Source organism: Maniola hyperantus, chromosome 21 (assembly GCF_902806685.2).
Source record: "Maniola hyperantus chromosome 21, iAphHyp1.2, whole genome shotgun sequence".
Lineage (NCBI taxonomy): Eukaryota > Metazoa > Arthropoda > Insecta > Lepidoptera > Nymphalidae > Maniola > Maniola hyperantus.
In genome coordinates, this window is record NC_048556.1 from 2,757,966 (window position 1) to 2,779,789 (window position 21,824).

Below are 21,824 nucleotides of genomic sequence, written 5' to 3' on the forward strand. Positions count from 1 at the left end.
CACCACGCTTCTAAATCCTCTGTATCTGTGCCAAGAGTCAACAAACAGGATAACCAGTCCAAAACTCACGACCGTGTACGCCACGCTTCTTAATCCTCTGTATCTGTGCCAAGAGTCAACAAACAGGGTAACCAGTCCCAAACTCACGACCGTGTACACCACGTTTCTTAATCCTCTGTATCTGTGCCAAGAGTCAACAAACAGGGTAACCAGTCCCAAACTCACGACCGTGTACACCACGCTTCTTAATCCTCTGTATCTGTGCCAAGAGGCAACAAACAGGGTAACCAGTCCCAAACTCACGACCGTGTACACCACGTTTCTTAATCCTCTGTATCTGTGCCAAGAGTCAACAAACAGGGTAACCAGTCCCAAACTCACGACCGTGTACACCACGCTTCTTAATCCTCTGTATCTGTGCCAAGAGTCAACAAACAGGGTAACCAGTCCCAAACTCACGACCGTGTACACCACGTTTCTTAATCCTCTGTATCTGTGCCAAGAGTCAACAAACAGGGTAACCAGTCCCAAACTCACGACCGTGTACACCACGCTTCTTAATCCTCTGTATCTGTGCCAAGAGTCAACAAACAGGGTAACCAGTCCCAAACTCACGACCGTGTACACCTTGCTTCTTAATCCTCTGTATCTGTGCCAAGAGTCAACAAACAGGGTAACCAGTCCCAAGCTCACGACCGTGTACACCACGCTTCTTAATCCTCTGTATCTGTGCCAAGCGTCAACAAACAGGGTAACCAGTCCCAATTTCATGACCACGGACAAATTACTAAATCCACTGAATCCATTACTAAATCCGCTGAATCCATTACTAAGTCCACTGAATCCATTACTAAACCCACTGAATCTATATCAAAATCCATTGTATCTTTTCAACGAGCCAACCGACAGGGTAACCAGCCCCAAATGCATGGCCACAAAATAATACCTGCACAATTTCGATGGGTCGCTGATAGCTGCATTTACCTTACTGCCTATCCTAGTATTATTCCAATAAAAATGCTAACTCTACTAATTCCTCTAAAAGCATTATTTCTAAGTCTGCTAATTCTACATAATACCCTTACAGACACATTAGCATTAATGCAATTAATGCAGTTCAAGGTGAGTAGGTACTACAATTTCGAAAATATTATTTAAATTTTTAATATTAATCACCACTATATCATCTTACAAATTAACAATTTTGACTATAAGTAAGCGTAACATGTTACCTATTCGGAACAAATAATTTGACTTTGACTTGAGTGACTTGACTTGAATACGAATTTGGCGTCCTGCAAGGTTAAGGAACCAATTTTATTAATATTCACAATAGTTCGAGAATCATTTTTTTGCAGCATCTGTTTTGCTTCAAAACTCGAATTTCTGCAAGCCAGGTACCTACTACCTACCTACTGAGATTTGTAATAAGTTATTAAGTCAATAAAAAAACTTTTGAAGAAAAGTCCGTCGTAAACTCTTTGAAGCAGGTATTCGTCATCCTTAGTATAAAGTTCTCTTACACCCGTGGGAGCCAATCAGATTTTCGTAAAGTTTGAAAAATTCATGAGCACTACTCATGGCAGTGAATATGCCATTGACACTGTGACACACTGTCTAATACATCGACGAGCTTGTATTCTAGAACATAATAATTTGCAGTAGTGCGTCAACCAACTTCAAAATGTTTGAAACTGCTGATCCAGCTTCGAGATTTCGTTCAAAATTCTTCTGGACCTGAGACATGTTCGCTAACTGTGGGTCTCATATTAAAAAAGTTAAAGTTACTCAGCGGATGATGGAGAATTTATGTTTTTTTTTTTTGAGTTTTTAGAGTGACAAACAGTCTTACAGATATAGGTACGAGCTTATATTGTAAATAAACATGATTGAAGAATGTTTTAAGCTGTTTTTTAAATAAAGAAACATGTTTGAAACAATGCTAATCCTACCAATTTGAGCTGTACGTTCTTCTGTTAGTATTGTTAGTCAGTTTTTCCTTTGATATGCATACTTGCGGCTTCTCCCGTGGGAATTATTTAATTTCCCAAGATAAGAAGTAGCCTATCCTCGGGATGCAATCTCTATACCAAACGTCAAAATCGGTTGAACGGCTGAGCAGTGAAAAGCTAACAGACAGACAGAAAGATAGACAAACACAAATGTTTTTAGTAAAATGCACATTACGTCGTGATTTATCATGATCAACCAGTGACCAGCTCACTACAGAGCACGAGTCTCCTCTCAGATTAAGGGTTTTGGCCACAATCTACCAAGTGTGGATTGGCAGATTTTACACACCTTTGAGAACTCTCAGGCATGCAAATAGCGATTTTTTTGCTTCACCATTAAAGCAAGTGATATTTTATGGGTTAAAACACAGATAAGTCCGAGAAGTTAGAGGCGCATGCGCGGGATCAAACCCTCGACCTCCCGATTAGGCGAACGTCATAACCACTAGGCTATCACGGCTTTCACTGGGACAAAATATCGACAAAAACTAACATTTAATATGTATCTACTCGTATCCGTTTAGTTAATAACAAGCATATTATGCAGCATGCATAAGCAGCTCTATTTCACCCCAGGGGTTGAATTTCCATAAAACCTTTCTTAGCGGATGCCTATGTCATAATATCTATCTGCATGCCAAATTTCAGCCTGATCCGTCCAGTAGTTTCAGCTGTGCGTTGATAGATCAGTCAGTCACCTTTTCCTTTTATATATTTAGACTAGCTTATACTCGCGAATTAGTCCGCGTGAACTACACAAATTTCAAAACCCTATTTCACCCCCTTAGGGATTGCAGTTTCAAAAATCCTTTCTTAACGGATGTCTAAGTCATAATAGCCAGCCCAGTCCATCCAGTAGTTTGTGTTGTGCGTTGATAGATCAGTCAGTCAGTCAGTCAACTTTTCAATGACTTTGTCCGCGTGGAATTAGGTTTTTAAAAATCCCGTGGGAACTTTTTGATTTTTCGGGATAAGAGGTAGCCTATGTCACTCTCCAGATCTTTATCTATACCCATGCAAAAAATCACGTCAATCCGTTGCACCGTTGCGACGTGATTGAAGGACAAACCAACAAACCAATAAGCCAACAAACAAACACACTTTCGCATTTATAATAAGGGTACTGATTGTACGTTTATACCACCAGTATGTCACGTTGCAGCTTTCAGTACCGTTCCTTCGTAGCGCCATTAAAACACGCGGGATCAGTGGAATCTCCGCCATTCGCCATTTTATATCTTGAATACATAATTTATGTCCCGACTCATCTCAAACTGGAACTAGCTCCTTTAGCTTTACATAGGATTCTTTGCTCCATGCAGAGGCGGATTATCCCTAAGGCAAACTAGGCACGTGCCTAGGGGCGCGAAGTTACGAAGGGGCGCCTGTGATCATGTAGAGTTCCATGCCTACCTAATTATCTCTACTAAGTAATATTATCTTGGAGTGACCGAAACTGCCTCTTCTTCAATATAGCAAAGTGTCATGACGTGATGTTCTTCACTCGTTCACATAAATAAATAAAATTGCCAACTACCAGCTATGCAATGAGACGATTCCTCGTACTTTCGAAGTTAGTAATTTTTTTAATATGGCTGTTAGAGGGGCGCCTGTGAGGTGCTTGCTTAGGGCGCTCTCGACATTTAATCCGCCTCTGGCTCCATGTGTTAAAAAGGGAAGTACTTTATTTTATAGGTTTCATGAAACAATTTCAAAGACGGGTAATGTATATAACCTGTATGTATGTAAGTATGTCCGTTCCTACATTTTTCATTTAACCTTAAAAATGGTTGCAAGGAAAAAAATTTTACTCCTTAGAAGAATTTTTCCAACATGATAAAAAGCGTTTTTGACATTCTATTGTTGGACATTATTAAAAAAAAAAACCGACCAAGTGCGAGTCAGGCTCGCGCAATGAGGGTTCCGTACTACAGTCGTATTTTTTCGACATTTTGCACGATAATTCAAAAACTATGATGCATAAAAATAAATAAAAATCTGTTTTAGAATGTACAGGTAAAGACCTTTCATATGATACCCCACTTGATATAGTCACTCACTTCGAAAGTTGAAAATACTAATTATTAGTTCATGACCACAATTTAATTTATTTTGTGTGATCTAACCCTAAGTTCACGGTTTTCAGATTTTTCCCCAAATGTCAGCTATAAGATCTACCTACCTGCCAAACATGATTCTAGGTCAACGGGAAGTACCCTGTAGGTTTCTTGACAAACAGACGGACAGACAGACAGACAGACAAAAAAGTGATCCTATAAGGGTTCCGTTTTTCCTTTTGAGGTACGGAACCCTAAAAAGCTTATTACAGTGCCTATATTCGCTTGGTTTTGACGTTTTATTTATTACTCGTTTTTACTAAGTTTAATTTTATGATTTGCCTGTATTTTATAAAAAAATATTTAGTCACACTCAATAATCTCAACTGTTAACTATACTTGTACGCCGCCATGGCTAATGTGCTGGACTGTTTCTTAGATTTAACATCTTATGTACCACATTATGCAAATAAAGAATTATTCTATTCTATTCTACGCCCGCTCGTAACTGCTCAACGGCATAACCGATTTTGATAAATGGTACGTGATTAGATTCGTCTTTATAGTTAATGGATGAAACGATTTGTTTATTGTCATATTAAATTAAATATCAAATAATATTCAATTTAATATGTCAATAAATAAATTGCATATGGGTTGCCTAAAAAATTTCAGTCATGTATATTATGATTAATTAATTATTAATTTTTTTAAATCATTTCACCGGTTTGCTTAATTGACAAACTCTATACCAATCGAAAGTATGAAGCCCATAGAATATGCAAACGTTTTTTTTTCCCCGGGTAGGCAGGTATAAACAGGTAAATCGATACTAGTAACTTGCACCACGTTAATGAAAAAAAGTTAAATGAAAATAAACATTATTTCATTAACCTAACGTTTGCATATTCTATGGGCTTCATTCTTTCGATTGGTATGAAATTTGTGAAATGATTTAAAAAAAAATTATTATTAATTAATCATCCTGGACTGAAATTTTTTAGGCAACCCATATGCAATATTTATTGACATATTAAATTGAATATAAAATACGTTTCATCCATTAACCAGCTCGGTGAAGGTCGTTCCATAGCGGGATCCTATACTACCGTGTATCCCCGTGCTGATTTGGAATACGTCAAGTTAGTAATCTCTATAAGATCGATGGTTCCATTATTGTAACACAAATGAGAATACAGGACCAGCATACAATTAACGGTGTCATCAAAGTTTATACAAATCAAAAAACTGAAAATTAAACATCACTTGCTTTAACGGCGGAGGAAAATACCTATCGTTTTTGATTTCATGCATAGAAATAATAAGTAGGTACTATTACCTGATGCAATAAGTATAATAAGTCCCGCAAATTGCTAATGTGCGTGGCCGCCATTTTAGTAACGTCAGTACAAGACTGTTCAAGAAACAAGAAGTTTCGAGCTGATGGTACCTATATTTTTACTTAAATCTACGCCAAATGACGTCAAAATGACGTAATTTCGATGTTAATGAGACATGGTTCCAGCGTAATAACAGTTTGCGGGACTTATATTACTTCCTAAATCCATCACATCACCCCTACTAGCCTGATATTTTACAGATATGTTCAAGACACAGACCACCACCTTTAGACGCCTAGTAGCCCAACACCCCTGCTCGCCAAGCTTAAGCACTTGCTTAGTATAAAAGTCCACGCCCGTTTGGTACCCTCATTCCGCATCATCATCACAACAAAGCATTCTCCCCTGTCCCCCGCCAACATTTTACGATTTTGTTTTCATGCAAAACCTTGTATATGCGTACTCTAGGAGTTGAATTCTCTGTGATTCAGGATCAAAACTGAGTTTCTTCACTCTGGTTCACTCTGGCTCTATTAAGGCTGATCGGTATTCGGAGGCCCGTTGAATAATTCATATAATTCCATACAGACATCGTTCGACGCGATGTCACATTATTCACAATTTGCGAGATACCTTAATTCGCGTGTGTCATGTAAATATATTTCTATGCGATTTATTCGATTTATTTTATGGTAATCAGTAGGGTGATTGTCTAAAACCTGCATCAATCATTATTACAATCTCAATGGTTCTGATTGGCTGAATTTGTGCGATTCTTGTTGCAACAATGCATTGTAGCCAATAGTGAGCGAGCGTCAACCAATCAGAGGTGATTACGATCGTGACATTGTAGCTGTCAATCTCCCGCAATCGCGCAGCTGCTTGTGTAGCCGCCATTTTAGTGACGTCAGCACTAGACTGAAGTTTCGAGCAATCACAACAATTCAGCCAATCACAACAATTAAGATTGTAATAATGATTGATGCAGGTTTTAGGCAATCGCCCTACAGTACAATTTGTTTGCTGATGGTATATTTTTATTTCGACTGACGTCAAAATGATATCATTCCGATGTTAATGAGACATGATTCCAGCGCAGTAGCAATTTTCAGGACTTATATTATGATATACCTGTTTTCATTCCGTTAATTCAATGTGATATCAATTTTTAAGCAACACTTGTTTTAATAAGCAATCAATAACTTTAATATAATTATATTTGGAACTACCTTTCTTAATTGTGTATTAGGTAGGTACTACACGGGTATCAACCCGTGACTTCGTTCATGTGGATTTAGGTTTTATTAAAAAATCCGTGGGAACTTTTTGATTTTCCGGGAGAACAAGCAGCGTATGTCCATCCCCAGGATGCAAGCTATCTATGTATTAAAATGTTAAACGGCTGGGCCGTTAAAAGCCAACAGACAGACACAGATAAACGCACTTTTGCATTTATAATATTAGTATGAAAATGATATCCATGACTTCATCCTTGTGAAGATGATTTTTAATTTGAACTCTTTGATTTTCTAGAGTAAAAAGTAGCTTATGTCACTCTCCAAGTCTTTAACTATACCTATCCATGCAAACAATAACGTCAGCCCTTTACTTTGATGTGGTGAGATTAAAGGACAAGCCTACAAACCAACAAACAAACACACTTTCGCTGTGATGTTTACATTTAAGTACATGCAATTAGATGATGCCTGGGTTTTAAAGTTTTGAAGGTAGAGGTAAAATGACAAAGTTATTCTTTCTTTATTTCTCACAAGCTTACCGGCCATAGCTTTCCTCTAGCGGAATTTCTGAAAATTCTTTCTTAGTGGGGGTCTACACTATAGAGAAAACCTACACACAAAATGTTAACTTTCGCCCCGCTACCCGCCCCGTTTCGCACGGGTAGCTTGTTTCAATTTTCGTAGGATCTTTAAATTTTTGAAAATAAAATATAACCTATGTCACTCAGGAGTAATGTAGATTTCTACTGGTGAAAGAATTGTCAAAATCGGTTCAGTAGTTCCAGAAATTGCTTTCTACAAACAAACTTACAAACGTAGTATAATATATCATATATAATAATATGTATAGTATACATGTAGTATATTATAATATTATATTATAGCTATAAAGTAATTACTTTGAGTTATAACTAAAATACAAATAAGTAATTCGTCTTCAGAAATTTTAACAAAATTTAACTAAGTACCTACCGTCAAATATGTGAAAGTTTTATGGTCTAATCACTTTAGTGTTAAGTGATTAAAACGTGATCGAAAACAATGAATTTGAGTTCTTCTAAATTATTTCAATCCAATTTTCATAATAACAAATGGTTCTTTGTAGGAGCAGCAAGTTCTATCAGTTTAGTAAATTTCTCACATATCAGAATCTTGAATAAAAACAGCATGATGATTGAAGTGAAATCTACGTCCAGAAAAAAAGATCACAAGCTGAAACCTAAACCTATTTCTAAACTCCTAAAAATATTATTCTTTTTCGCTTTAGTTTTATTTTCCATGGATTTTGGATTAATTAAATACAAATCGTTTCGAAAAAAAATTACTATAAAATTGTGTTTTTTATCAGTTGCAACATTTGTTGTAACCAGTTTCTATATCATAGCACCTTATGTAGGAGTTCAATACGTATATATTATCTATTATTCAAGATATATAATTCAGTATTATGCTCATGTGTTAATACTCCTATGCATGCCAGAGAATAAAACATTTTGTACATTCCTTGAGAATTTAAACTCTATTGACGTAAAACTTGGTGTCAACAGTAATTCTTATCGAATAGACTTCAAGCTTTTAACCTATTATGTTGCGACGATCATGTACAAAGCTGTAGCCAATATCATTTATTGTTCAGGCTCACAATTTTACGACGAATGTATAAAACCTGCTTGGTTTGCCAATATATATTCCATACCATTCTCTGCGATTGATTTTCCCCTTGTTGTGCTTTTCTTCATATTCTACTCTGCCCGTAGTCGATTAGCTGTTTTAAGAAAAGTTATCGAAAGAAGAAATTGTGAACCAATATACATTCAACATGTATATAAATCTCTTATTGATTCAACTGAAAATGTTAAAAAGACATTCGATTCTACGGTAACTACCTAATCTATATACATATATAAAAGGAAAAGGTGACTGACTGACTGATCTATTAACTCACAGCTCAAACCACTGAACGGATTGGGCTGCAAATTTCAGCATGCAGATAGCTATTATGACGTAGACATCCGCTAAAAAGGATTTTTGAACCCCTAAGGGCGTAAAATAGGGGTATGAAATTTGTATAGTCTAGAAATTATTTAATTCGTGTAGGTTATAATATTTGTGTAGGTTTTGATATAAAATCTCACTTAAAAGAATAATGAGTAAGTTTTTTTTTCAGTTTATCGTAACACTATTTTTTGAAGTTCCTACTTTAATGGTAGTTATTTATCAAATAATAAAAGAGATCACAATTCAATTGGTAAGTTCAAATACAAACAATTTTAAATTGTGGCTTTTCTTAACAATTAATGTTTTGAAGATTGGGTCATTTTTCTTTAGGACACTAACCTAAACCTACGGCTAAATTGTCTGCATTGTAACCTTTCATTTGTGTTTCTGTGGTGCAATAAAGTATATACATACATACATACATACATCCCACATTCAGGCGACCTCCTCTATGGCGGGTGCAGCGGTCATCAGCGCCGAACACGCCAAGAGGCGCAAATATGAAAACCTTGATGGGAGCTTCATATTATTCGTGCATTTTGGTGTGGAGACCTTGGGGTCGTGGGGCCCGGGCGCTCGAGCTCTTTTTAAGGATATTTCGAAAAGGGTTATCGAGTCAACCGGGGACCCGAGAGCTGGCAGCTACCTTGGTCAAAGAAATAGTTGGGGCATCCAAAGGGGTAATGATGCCAGCATATTGGGTACAATGCCTCACCGCGGTGGTCAATTTAATTTATTTTAGTTTTAATTTAATTTTGTTTTATTATACTTTTAATTTAGATTTAAGTTTTTATATTATAATTGTGTATCCCTTTTAAATCTAAAAGCATAAATAAAAAGCTTATAATGGGGCTGATTCTTTGGTACATAATCTCTAAACTAAAATAAATTAACGGGTCTAAATCTAGTGCTATCCTTTTCCGCAAGCAACATTATGAAAGGGATAGCAATAGATTTAGACGTGCCATTTTAGTTTAGTTTAAAGATTGTGTACAAAAGAATCGGCCCCATTGTTAATATTATTTATTTTTATGTTTACAGAAAAATCCCGTCGGGTATTCCACGGAAATTTTGACGGTTTTCTCTTCATGCGTCACAATTTTTGCGCCAGCAGTGATAGCCGGTTCTATATCGAGTGAAATTAATAATATTAAAATTAATTTACATAACATGATTCTTGAAACAAACGGTTTGTATAAATTACCACTCAATCAACTTTACTCTTGATTTGCTATGAAATCATTGAATAATGTTCGCCCCTACTTTTTTTTTCTATGTAGGTATATTGTCAGAAAAATTTCATTCAGTTCAGATCAGTCAGTCAGTCAGTCACCTTTTCTTTTTATATATATAGATTTACGGTTGTAACTGTGGCGTCACCCGGGTCACAGCTGAAAATCAGCGACCTGCATCTTATGTGTGCTAACGCATATTATGCACGACATTATGCTGAGCTGTACAGTGTACACCCACTTGGGGTGATGTCACAGATGAAAAGTTACATTTGTACTTTGTTTTTATCTGTGATACCAACAACAAATAAATGCATTTTCTTTCTTTCTTATTTTATACTTACTTATTTACTTATGACATATTTTTCAGATCCACAAAAAGTGCAAGAAATTCAGAAATTGATCAGTTATATTGAAGCTCGCCCATTTAAGTTCAGAGTGCTCGGAATCATTCCCATGGATGCTACTTTTCCAATGACTGTTCTCAATTTATATATCACATACATCATTGTTTTATTGCAACTGACACACTTGTATTAAAATCACTATAATTGGCATGATTAGGTGTTTTCTTTAATAAACCATCTATAGTACGCGACATGTTGAGATGGCAATCGGGGTATGAGGCGGGGGGACGCCCCGCACACCTGCACGTCACCCGCGCTCGCCCACACTGGGTTAGCGCGGGGGCTGTGCAGATGTGCGGGGCGTTCCCTCCTCGATTGCTGTCTGGATCTGTCGCGTACTATAAGTATTTTAATCGGCTTTGCAGCTTCACGATTAGGGTCCCAACGCATTTGAGATGCGCTGCGCGACGCGACGCGGCATATTATAGTTTATATGAGGTCGTATGGTGACTGTCGCGTCGCGCAGCGCAGCGCAAATGCGTCTGGACCTTAAAATGGTGCTAAGTAATACCTGCACAAATCTGATCCTAAACTTCAGTAGAACTATAACAATAAATGATTCATAATATATTTACTCTAATATTATAAATGCGAAAGTGTGCCTGTCTGTTTGTCTATCTGCTACGTTTTCACGGCTGAAAGGAAATGAAGTTGGCCCCATACAAGCTTGGGCCCAGCGCTGAAGAAAGATCGAAATAATACCTTAATTTTCTACTTATGCACAAAACACAAATTTTTGGAGGACCTGGCATTTTGTTTTTATTAAATAAAAACAAAATGCCAGGTCCTGCAAAAATTTTTTACGGACTATGACTTTCATAAATTTTATGAAAGTCATAGTCCGTAAAAAATGACAGTTAACCCAACTCAGTTGGCGCCAGTGGCGCATGGCCATTTTAACCATAGAGATATAAAGAGTTGCCCATGATTTGCCCTAATGTCCTATAGAAAATAGCAGATCTGAAACTACCTCAAGCTTATCAAAATTTTCATAAGTGTGTAAGTGACAACACTACATCTAAAATGTATAAAAGAAAATAGTGACTGACTGACTGATCTATCAACGCACAGTTCAAACTACTGGACGGATCAGGCTGAAATTTTACATGCAGATAGCTATTATGACGTAGGCATCCGTTAAGAAAGGATTTTTGAAAATTCAACCGCTAAGGGGGTGAAATAGGGGTTTGAAATTTGTGTAGTCCACGCGGACGAAGTCGCGAGCATAAGGTGGTAAATAATAAATTCTTAGAAATATTAAGGCACTTAGCTGATTACAAAAGTATCGAACGCTTTACTTAGTTACCTTCTGTAATACTAAAGTTACTGTCGAATAGTACATTGGTGTAAGAAGATACGAAGTGGTCGTATAAAAGCAAAAATATAATGATTGAAGTTCAATCTATAGACATGAAGAAAAATTACCCAATACATAAACCAATTTCAAAACTACTCAAAGCAATACTCATTGTAGCTTTATTTTTGTTTTCAATGGATTTTGGGCTCGTCAAAGGCAAATCATTTGCTCAAAAAATTACTATTAAAATAACTTCTTTTGCAATTACATCAGTACTTGGAATCATTTCCTTCACAAGGGCTTTATATGCGTATAACACATTGTCAAATATAATTTGGTATTCAAGATATGGCATAGAAGCTTATTCTTCGATTATCATCTTAATATTTACGCCGGAGAATAAAACATTTTGTTCATTTATAAGCAAGTTGCATTCTATTGATACAAAGATCGGGGTAGATAGTAACTCCTTTCGATTAGATGTAAAGATTTTAGTATACCTAGTCACATCGATTACATTCAAATGGGTTTTAAATTTTATGTATTGTATCAATATCAATGAATGTTTCAATTATATTTGGACAGAATTAATATTGTTCATTCCATACTTGTCAATGGATGTCCCTCTTATTTTTTTTTTCTTCATATTCTATGCCGTTAGGTGCCGATTGATTGCTTTAAGAAAATTTATTGAAAATAGAGACTGTGAGCCGAAATATATTCAGTCTTTATATAAATCATCAATAGATTCAACTGAAACTATTAAAAAAGCTTTCGATCCAATTGTAAGTAGTCGTGAAATAGCAAAAGTAAATTAATTTGTTTAAATTTAATTTGGAAGGAGGAAGAAAACAATTACCTTTTATATTAATTCTTTTTACTAATTTACCTAATGCGGGCGTAGAAGGCCGCATCGACAAAACTCGGTGGAGTCAACTGGTTACTAGATAGGCGAGTCGAGATGCTCGCAGATATAACAAGCACTTCATTATTCATTAATCACTTCATTTTCAGTTTTACGTAACAACATTTGCTGACGTCCCTTGTATCGTGGTAATAATTTATCAAATTATAAAAGAAATTACAGTTGCGTCCTCGGTAAGTTGATAAAAATGATAACATTTAGCGAAACCCGTGTTTTCCCTTCATTCAATTTATTTTATTTTATTAGATTCTTTTCTCGGCTAATATTTCCAATTTTATTGCATTTACAGGCTTTAAACAATCTCACGGGACATGCAACTGAGAGTGCCATGTTATTATCATCATTAATGGTGATTTTCGCACCTGCGATAGCAGCGGGCACATTGTCGAATGAAGTTAATAAAATCAAAGTACATTTTCATAATGTGCTTCTTGAAGAAAAAGGTTTGTATGACAGGTTTGCATCACTTTTTCATTCACTGCAGATTGAACAGAATACACCTACTTACCCTATTAAATTATTTTAATAGGGAAATTAATTTTCTGCTAGCACCTAAATTCCCCTGGCCCACTACTAAGAACAGGTAGAGAATTCTTAGGTCTTAGAATGAGGAGGGCTTAGAATATAGTCCACCATAATGGAGTGAAGACATAGAACAAGTGCGTATTGGCAAACTTCACACCTTTGAGAACTCTCAGACAGAAGGTTTCTTCACAATAGCTTATATGACATTAAATTGCTTAAAACACACATAACTCGGAAAAGTTAGAGGATCAATCCTTGGATATACTGAATGAGAACCACTAGGCTGTCGCCGCATCAAACTAAATTGTTATCATTGATATATTTTTTTAGATCTACAGAAAGAGAAAGATATTCAAAAATTGATCAGTTACATCGAAGCTCGTCCATTCAAGTTCACAGTGCTAGGAGTCATCCCATTGGATGCTACGTTACCGATGATTGTTCTCAACCTATGTGTAACATACATCATTGTTGTATTACAATTAACTCATTTGTATTAAAACTTCAAAGGTTTTATGGAGAGTTATTTTTTTAGCGTTTAAACTACCGTGAGTGATTTCTATACTAAATAATATCTGTCCCGGCTTTACTCACCGCGGCACGTGCGCGAACGGACTCCCTTGAAAAAGTACCCCGTATGGGTTCGAAACTAGTCGGGCTAACGTCGACTACACACATGAGTAAAGCCGGAACAGATATTATTTAGAGTTATTTTTTATTTTTAGACCTATACAGAGTCAGAGAACTGTTTACAAGTTATAACGTAGGCAAACGCATTGAGGGTCAAACCTCTGTGGTTTTTTACAATGCGATGCTACCTATTTTATGTACTTTTTTCTCTTGTATGTTAATAATAAAAAAATAAAAAAATACTAATCTTGTAAGGCACGATGGAGCCTTCAGCGCATGCTGAACAGCAGAATGCTTGAGCAATTCTCATAGATAAATTGATAATGAACTAAATCATAAATAAAATAGAGTTCGAAATAGAGTAGAGTCAAGTAGAATAGATTTAATAGTAAAGAGCGTGTAAGAGAAACTCAACAAAAAATAATCTCTTACAAGGAATCACCATAAACTGGTAACGCCACCTGTCATCTGCGTAAAGTACAGAAAGCCTTGGTGGGGTTGAGTATTGGATTTTATAATAATAATTATGGTTCCGAAAAATTGTTTAATTTACCAGTACACAAATTTAAAGTATCGTGTTATTATTACGCACTTATTAAGTCTAGCTTTTTATGATTTGAAAAGAGCAACTGCGCCTCTTCTGAGTAGAATCTGCATTTCAAACCGGTGATAGAGTCCCAGAAGTATCATAAGAGACACTAGACCTCTTACAATTTATATGAAATAAATAAGTTTTGTTTTAAATTGCGGTTCCAATGGAATTTGCTTACGCATTTTGTTTCTCAGTATACGCTAACCCAGTGAAGCACGATTGCCTAGATAATTTTTAAAAACTTAATTTAGATAAACATTCAAATTTAATCATTTCGGAAACATTCTAGACGCATTAGTGAATTAATTTCATGTTCAATAACAGTGTCATCTGAAATGGTAAGTAAACATTGACAAAATTAATAGAAAGCGCTTAACTGATTACAAACCAATATTTATTTGACTTTAAATTAAAATGTCGAGTGGCGACGAAGATGGCAACAGTAGGTAATTTAACTTCGGAAACTATTAATTCTCAAAGTGTAATAGACGATTTGCTCCCAGAAACTTCTAAATACAGATAGGTAGGTAACTATTTAAGCATATTATGAAGATTTTGAATTTATTTTCACACTTTGCGAGACGCAATGAAATGTGTGTATCCATAGATAGACGCAAAAACAGAGTAACACATATTTTCGCATGTATATTTGCATAGATACTCGTATATGATTGATAAGATTTTGAAAAAATATAATTACAGTTCATATTTTTAGTGTAGTATCCAAGAGTCATTAATTTAGATGAACATTCAACTTTTACAATTTCTAAACCCATAAATGCACAAACACTAAATTCTTAAAAGTATTAAAGTACTTAGCTGATTATAAACCTGTCGAACGTTTGACTCAGTTACGTTCTGCAATACTAAAGCTACTGTCGTTTGAAAGCACAACAATGACTCGAGTTCAGATACAGGAAAATTATCTAAAACCTAAACCAATATCAAAACTTCTCAAAGCAATACTCACTGTAACTTTATTTTTGTTTTCAATGGATTTTGGACTCATCAAATCCAAATCATTTGCCCAAAAAATAACTATTAAAATAACTTCTTTTGCAATCACATCAGTGTTTGGAATCACTTTCTTCTTAAGTACTTTATATGTATATAACACATTGCAAAATATAATTTGGTATTCAAGATATATTATAGAAGTGTATTCTTCTATTGTCATTTTAATATTTACGCCGGAGAATAAAACATTTTGTTCATTTATGAGCAAGTTACATTCTATTGATACAAAGATTGGAGTAGACAGTAACTCTTTTCGTTTAGATATTAAGATTTTGATATACTTTGTCACATCGATGATTTACAAATGGGTTTTAAGTGTTATGTATTGTACGGATTTCAATGAATGTTTCAAGCCTATTTGGTTGCAATTACTATTTTTCACCCCATACTTATCAATGGATATTCCTCTTATTATTTTTTTCTTCATATTCTACGCCGTTCGGTGCCGATTGATAGCTTTAAGAAAATTTATTGAAAATGGACATATTGAGCCGAAATATATTCAATGTTTATATAAATCCTTAATAGATTCAACTGAAACTATTAAAAAAGCTTTCGATCCAATAGTAAGTAGCCGTTAAATAGCAAAAGTAATGAATTATATTTGTTTAATTTTAAACAATAACTAGCTAGTTACTGGTTCGCCATCAGTTTGAAAGGAGGAAAGAAACAATAACCATTAATATTTATAATGTGGCGTAGAAGGCGGCGTCGACAAAACTCGGAAATATATCGAACGTTTAATTATGCATTTATTACTTTATTTTCAGTTTTACGTAACAATATTTGCCGACGTTCCTTGCATCGTGGTAATAATTTATCAAATTATAAAAGAAATTACAGTTTCATCGTCAGTAAGTTCATTACATTTAGCGATGACCGTGTTTTATCTTTACTCAATTTATTTCATTTTATTGTATTCATTTCCCAGCTAATATTTTCAATTATATTTATAGGCTTTTAAAAATCTTGTGGGATATGCAACTGAGAGTGTCATGTTATTATCATCATTAATGGTGATTTTCGCACCTGCGGTAGCAGCGGGCACATTGTTGAATGAAGTTAACAAAATCAAAATTTATTTTCATAATGTCCTTCTTGAAGAAAAAGGTTTGTATTACAGGTTTGGATCACTCTTTCATTCACTGCAGATTGTGCAGAAGATGATTACTCCATCAAATTATTTATTCAAAGTACTAGATACTATTTTAGGTACTTACAATCTCTGGCTAACTACTGAGAACGGGTGGAGGATTTTTGTCTTGGATGAGGAAGGCTTAGAACATAGTCCACCATGCTGGAGTGAAGACATAGACCAAGTGCGGATCGGTAAACTTTACACTTTTGAGAACCATAATACGGAGATCTCTCATGCCAACAAGGTTTCTTCACAATATCATAAGTGACATTAAATTGCTTAAAACACACATAACTCTGAAAAGTAAGAGGTCCATGCCCGGGATCAATCCTTGGATCAACCGAATCTGAACCACTAGTGACTATGCTATCACCGTTTCAAACTAAATAGTTATCCTTGATTTTTTCAGATCTACAGAAAGAGAAAGACATTCAAAAATTGATCAGTTACATCGAAGCTCGTCCATTCAAGTTCACAATACTCGGAGTCATCCCATTGGATGCTACTTTACCGATGATTATTCTTAACCTATGTGTGACATACATCATTGTTGTATTACAATTAACTCATTTGTATTAAAACTTTAAAGTTTTTTTGGCTTTTTTATTAATTTTTAGATCCTTGCCTGCTGTCAGAGAAAATTACAAGTAATAACTAATCTCTGCTGCTTTTAAGGCATGGTGTAGCCCTCAGTGCAAGCTGAACAGCAGAATACTTGAGCATGTTTATTGATAAATTGATAGTGAACTTAATCACAACTAAAATCGAGTTCAAAATAGCTTGCAAAGAATCTCTTACTAGACACTAACATAAACTGGTTACACCGCTATGATGTGACGTCTGCATTATTTACAGAAATCTATTGTGGGGCTATGTCAAATACTTATCAAATAGTTTATAATAATATGGTTCTGAAATAATTTTTAAATTTGCAATTACACAAAACATCGCGTAAAAAGTGAAAAATGACACTTGTTAAGTCGAGGCTAATATTATACAATTGATGAATTCCTTAGTGAAAAAGTTTTGTGCAAGCAACCAACTGATCTTTTAGTTGGCCATTAGATTAAATGGTGTAATATATTGTTACAATTAACTTTTTATGATTTGAAAAGAGCGATTGCCTCTTCCGAGTACAATCTGCATCTCAAACTAGTGATAGAGTTCCAGACGTGATGTATCATAAAAAACACTTTAGATCACCTACAATTAATATGAAGTAATATGAAATAAATACATTTTATTTTGAATTTTGGTTCCAATGGAATTTGTTTACGCATTTTGTTTCTCAGTATACGCTGACTCGGTGAAGCGTGCTTGCCCAGATACCTACCTGGAGCTTTCACTAAAATAAAAACTTAATTTAGATAAGCAATCAACTTTTATCATTTCGGAAATGTTCTAGAAGCATTAGTGACGAACCAATTATTTTCATGTTCAATAACAGTGTCATCTGAAATGGTAAGTAAACATTCACAAAATTAGTAGGAAGCACTTAACTGATTGCAAAACTATCGATTTTATGTTATATCATGTAGGATTTTTGAAATTATCGAAAACAAACAAAATAATATCTTAGTGACAACTGACCAACGTAGCGTACTTTTGATGATTAGAATATTTTGTCGTTAGAAATTTTAACTCAGTTACATTTTGTCATTCAAAAGGTGTTGACGTACTTATGTAAAAGAGCATAATGGTTAAAATAAAATCTGAACTTGTAAACGAAGATTATCCAAAACCTAAACCAATTTCGAAACTTCTCAAGGCAATACTTACTGTAGCTTTACTTTTATTTTCAATGGATTTTGGATTGATCCAATATAAATCATTAAAACAAAAAATAGCTATTAAAATAGCTTCTCTTACAGTAATAACGCTATTCGCAGTCAGTTTTCTCGTACAATTTATTTTTTTGTATAAATTGAGGAATTATGTGTGGTACATTAGATACATCATTGAAATTTACGCTCATGTTCTCATACTATTGGTGACACCAGAGGCTAAAACATTTTGTTCATTTCTAAACCGCTTGCATTACATCGATGCTAAGATAGGCGTCGATAGTGATTCTTTTCGATTGGATGTAAAGATTTTGAGTTACTGTGTTGCATCAATAACATACAAAACGGTTGCAACCATTATTTACTGTACAGATTTCAATGAATGTTTGAGACCTATTTGGATTCAAGTATTATATTTTGTACCTTACTTGTCTATGGATGTCCCCTTTATTTTTCTTTTCTTCATATTCTACGCCACTCGGTGCCGATTGATCGTTTTACGAAAACTCATTGAAAAGAGAGGCTGTGAGCCAATACATTTTCAGTATCTGTATAAATCTTTAATTGATTCAACTGAAACAGTCAAAAAAACGTTTGATCCTATAGTAAGTAGTTCTGCAACAAACGTTATATGTTTATCGATTTATCGAATTTCAAACAACAATCATTATTGATTTCTTAACTATTTAACTATTATGTATTTATTATTATCACTCGGTTTCAGTTTTACGTAACACTATTCATTGACGTTCCTTGTCTTATGGGAGTAATTTATGTGATTATAAAAGAGATTACAGTCGGTTCGGTAAGATGATCTTTTATTAATACATATTATAACATTAGGTACTTACTATAGTTAATTTAAAAATCAAAAAATTAGCCACTTTTATTTCATAGTGTCACAGTTATACATAGGTACTACAGTTAATTTTAAAATTCAAAAAAATCTATTGTTATTTTAACAGTATTCACTTCTATCGACAGTTCCCACTAACTGCCAATTTTGTGTTCTAATTAAATTCAATTACAGAAAGGTCTGTCGGGTTATGCATCAGAGAGTGCTGTGGTGTTATCTACGCTTATTGTAATATTTGCACCTGTAGTAGCAGCTGGTACATTATCCAACGAAGTCAACCAAATCAAAGTCTGTCTTCATAATATGATTCTAGAAGAAAACGGTTTGTATAATTCCGGGACTTTTTTATTTTTATACGTACTATAAACAAGTGGTGGTTTAAGTGTCTTAAACAAGAAAGCAAGTTATTGTCGCATTGTGATCCAGTACCAAACTATGTTTAAGATTTCAAGCTTGTAACTCACCGAGAAGTTAGTTAAAATCGATTAAGTAGAAGGTTTTATTATTATTCATGTTTATTAACTCGCTCGTTCAAAACAACATACTAAGGACAATAACTAGTGCGCCCTGGTTTACACGCAACGATGAATTGCACCAGTACCTGGAAATGCCAACTGTTTCCGAGGAAATAAACAAGTACTCCAAAAAACACAAAGTTTGCCTTGCCAAGCATCCAAACCCACTCGCCAACTCACTTCTAGCTGCCCCTAGAGTAAAAAGACTGAAACGAGCTGATGTGCTCGATATCTGATGGACGTGGGAGCAGTGGCCAATGGCTCCCTCGTTTCTCAATACCAAATTCAGCACAAAAAAATCTGCTTATAGTCCCCCGACTGATTGCAGATAATGACAAGGAAAAAAAAAAAACATGCGTTAATAGTTAAAAATGAAGATTTGATTAAAAATAAACTATTGTTATTTTCAGATCCACAGAAAGAGCAACAAATTCAAAAGTTGATTAATTACATGGATGCACGTCCATTTAAGTTCAACGTGCTTGGAGTAGTTCCAATGGATGCCTCTTTACCGATGTCTGTTTTGAATCTGTATATCACATACGTCATTGTTTTATTGCAACTGACTCATTTGTATTAAAATCACTATTTTCATAACTTGAGATGTTTTTTTTTTAAATAAACTATATAAGTATCTCAATACTTGCCTAATACGTGATGTCGTGCTATTACATACTAAAACACAAATCTGATCCTAAACTTCAGCTTAAATATAATAATAAATAATTCATAATATATCCATACTAATATTATAAATGCGAAAGTGTACCTCTCTGTTTGACTATCTGCAGCTATGTTATGCCCTGCATCCCAGGGACAGTCTACTTTTTGTCACGGAAAATCAAAGAGTCCTCTCAGGATTTTTAAAAAAATACTTGAAATAAAATTCTAACACTGATACTGTCTGACAAGGTACCATTTTATCTATCAGTATTAAAATGGTATTAAATGATACATAAGGCTGGCCTTACACAGACGGAATGTCTCTCTGAATTCATAATCTGAATTCATATTATAATTTACAAAGCCCGGAATTCCTTACAATGTCAGTATGCTCCACACACATTCTGATTTTTTCAGATTATGAATTTCTCAGATCGATCTGTATGTGTGACATACATCATTGTTGTATTACAATTAACTCATTTGTATTAAAACTTTAAAGTTTTTATGTTTTTTTTTTTAATTTTTAGATCCTTAGCTGCTGTCAGAGATAATTACAAGTAATAACTAATCTCTGCTGCTTTTAAGACATGGTGTAGCCCTCAGCGCAATATGAACAGCAGAATGCTTGAGCATTTTTATTGATAAATTGATAGTGAACTTAATCACAACTAAAATCGAGTTCAAAATAGCTTGCTAAAAAATCCACAAAGAATCTCTTACTAGACACCAACATAAACTGGTAACACCGCTATGATGTGACGTCTGCATAAATTACAGAAATCCTTTGTGAGGCTAAGTATTTGAGTTTATAAAATACTAGCTGACCCTGCGAACTTCGTTTCGCCTAACAGTCGATTCAAATTTTTTAATTTTTTTAAAAATATCAATTCACTATCAGAAATTCTAAAATCCCCACGATTTAGGACTTCAGTACTTTGCAGCATCAGGATTGAGGAGTTAGGATCCGAAGTTCAGTGATGTAGCCTATGCTTGGTACCTAAAATAATTTTGCATCATCCGCAGTTCCTGAAACATTATAGTTTAGGAGTGCTGTACCCTACATGATCAGGGTTGAGGAGTTGAGACTTGAAGTCTGAGAATAAAGTCGTTGCTTGGTACCTACAATATGAATTCACTATGAACACTTCCTGAATCTTGATAACCCAGGCGGGCAGTAACCCTGCAGCATCAGGATTAAGGAGTTGAATCCAGAATTTTTTATGTGACCACGACGTAAACTTTTTTTGTTGATTTAAAAAAAAATTTGCAAATCGGGCCAGAAACCTCGAAAAAATCATGTAGAAAAAAGAACCACCTCCTTTTTGACAGTCGGTTAAAAACCGATGACCTTGAAATATTTACGGAACAATTTTTAAAATATCCCCCGTCTAACAAAAAAAGAATGAATGAAATCGGACTACGCGTTAATGAATTACAACTCAGTATACATTTTAACTTTCGTCCCCTCTCCTACGGGAACCATGCTGAATTTCGGGATAAAAAGTATCCTATATTCTTCCTCATAGTATGACCTCAAATCGTACCAAGTTTCATTGGAATCCATTCAGTAGTTTCAGCGTGATGCGCGGCCGTGA

At 34.8% G+C, this 21,824-nt stretch overlaps 2 protein-coding genes across 2 annotated transcripts; both read left to right on the forward strand.

The window, feature by feature from the left end:
* Window positions 1–12,195: 12,195 nt before the first annotated feature.
* LOC138403866 (uncharacterized) lies at window positions 12,196–13,531 on the forward strand. Its single transcript, XM_069505966.1, has 3 exons — window positions 12,196–12,366; window positions 12,796–12,949; window positions 13,374–13,531. Exons 1-3 carry the CDS (start codon window positions 12,196–12,198, stop codon window positions 13,529–13,531), a joined length of 483 nt encoding a protein of 160 aa, XP_069362067.1.
* Window positions 13,532–18,104: 4,573 nt separating this feature from the next.
* On the forward strand, window positions 18,105–20,143 carry LOC138403867 (uncharacterized). The gene is made up of 4 exons (XM_069505967.1): window positions 18,105–18,176; window positions 18,738–18,818; window positions 19,223–19,370; window positions 19,974–20,143. The coding sequence occupies exons 1-4, from the start codon at window positions 18,105–18,107 to the stop codon at window positions 20,141–20,143; spliced, it is 471 nt and encodes a 156-aa protein (XP_069362068.1).
* Window positions 20,144–21,824: the final 1,681 nt, after the last annotated feature.

Coding starts and splice junctions, on each gene's coding strand:
- LOC138403866 (XM_069505966.1), top strand. CDS start 12,196: ATGGATGTCCCTCTTATTTTTTTTTTCTTCATATTCTATGCCGTTAGG. Junction 12,367..12,795: donor AAAAAGCTTTCGATCCAATT/GTAAGTAGTCGT, acceptor TTGCATTTACAG/GCTTTAAACAATCTCACGGG. Junction 12,950..13,373: donor TGTGCTTCTTGAAGAAAAAG/GTTTGTATGACA, acceptor ATCTACAGAAAG/AGAAAGATATTCAAAAATTG.
- LOC138403867 (XM_069505967.1), top strand. CDS start 18,105: ATGGTTAAAATAAAATCTGAACTTGTAAACGAAGATTATCCAAAACCT. Junction 18,177..18,737: donor CAATTTCGAAACTTCTCAAG/GCAATACTTACT, acceptor ATACATTTTCAG/TATCTGTATAAATCTTTAAT. Junction 19,371..19,973: donor TATGATTCTAGAAGAAAACG/GTTTGTATAATT, acceptor TGTTATTTTCAG/ATCCACAGAAAGAGCAACAA.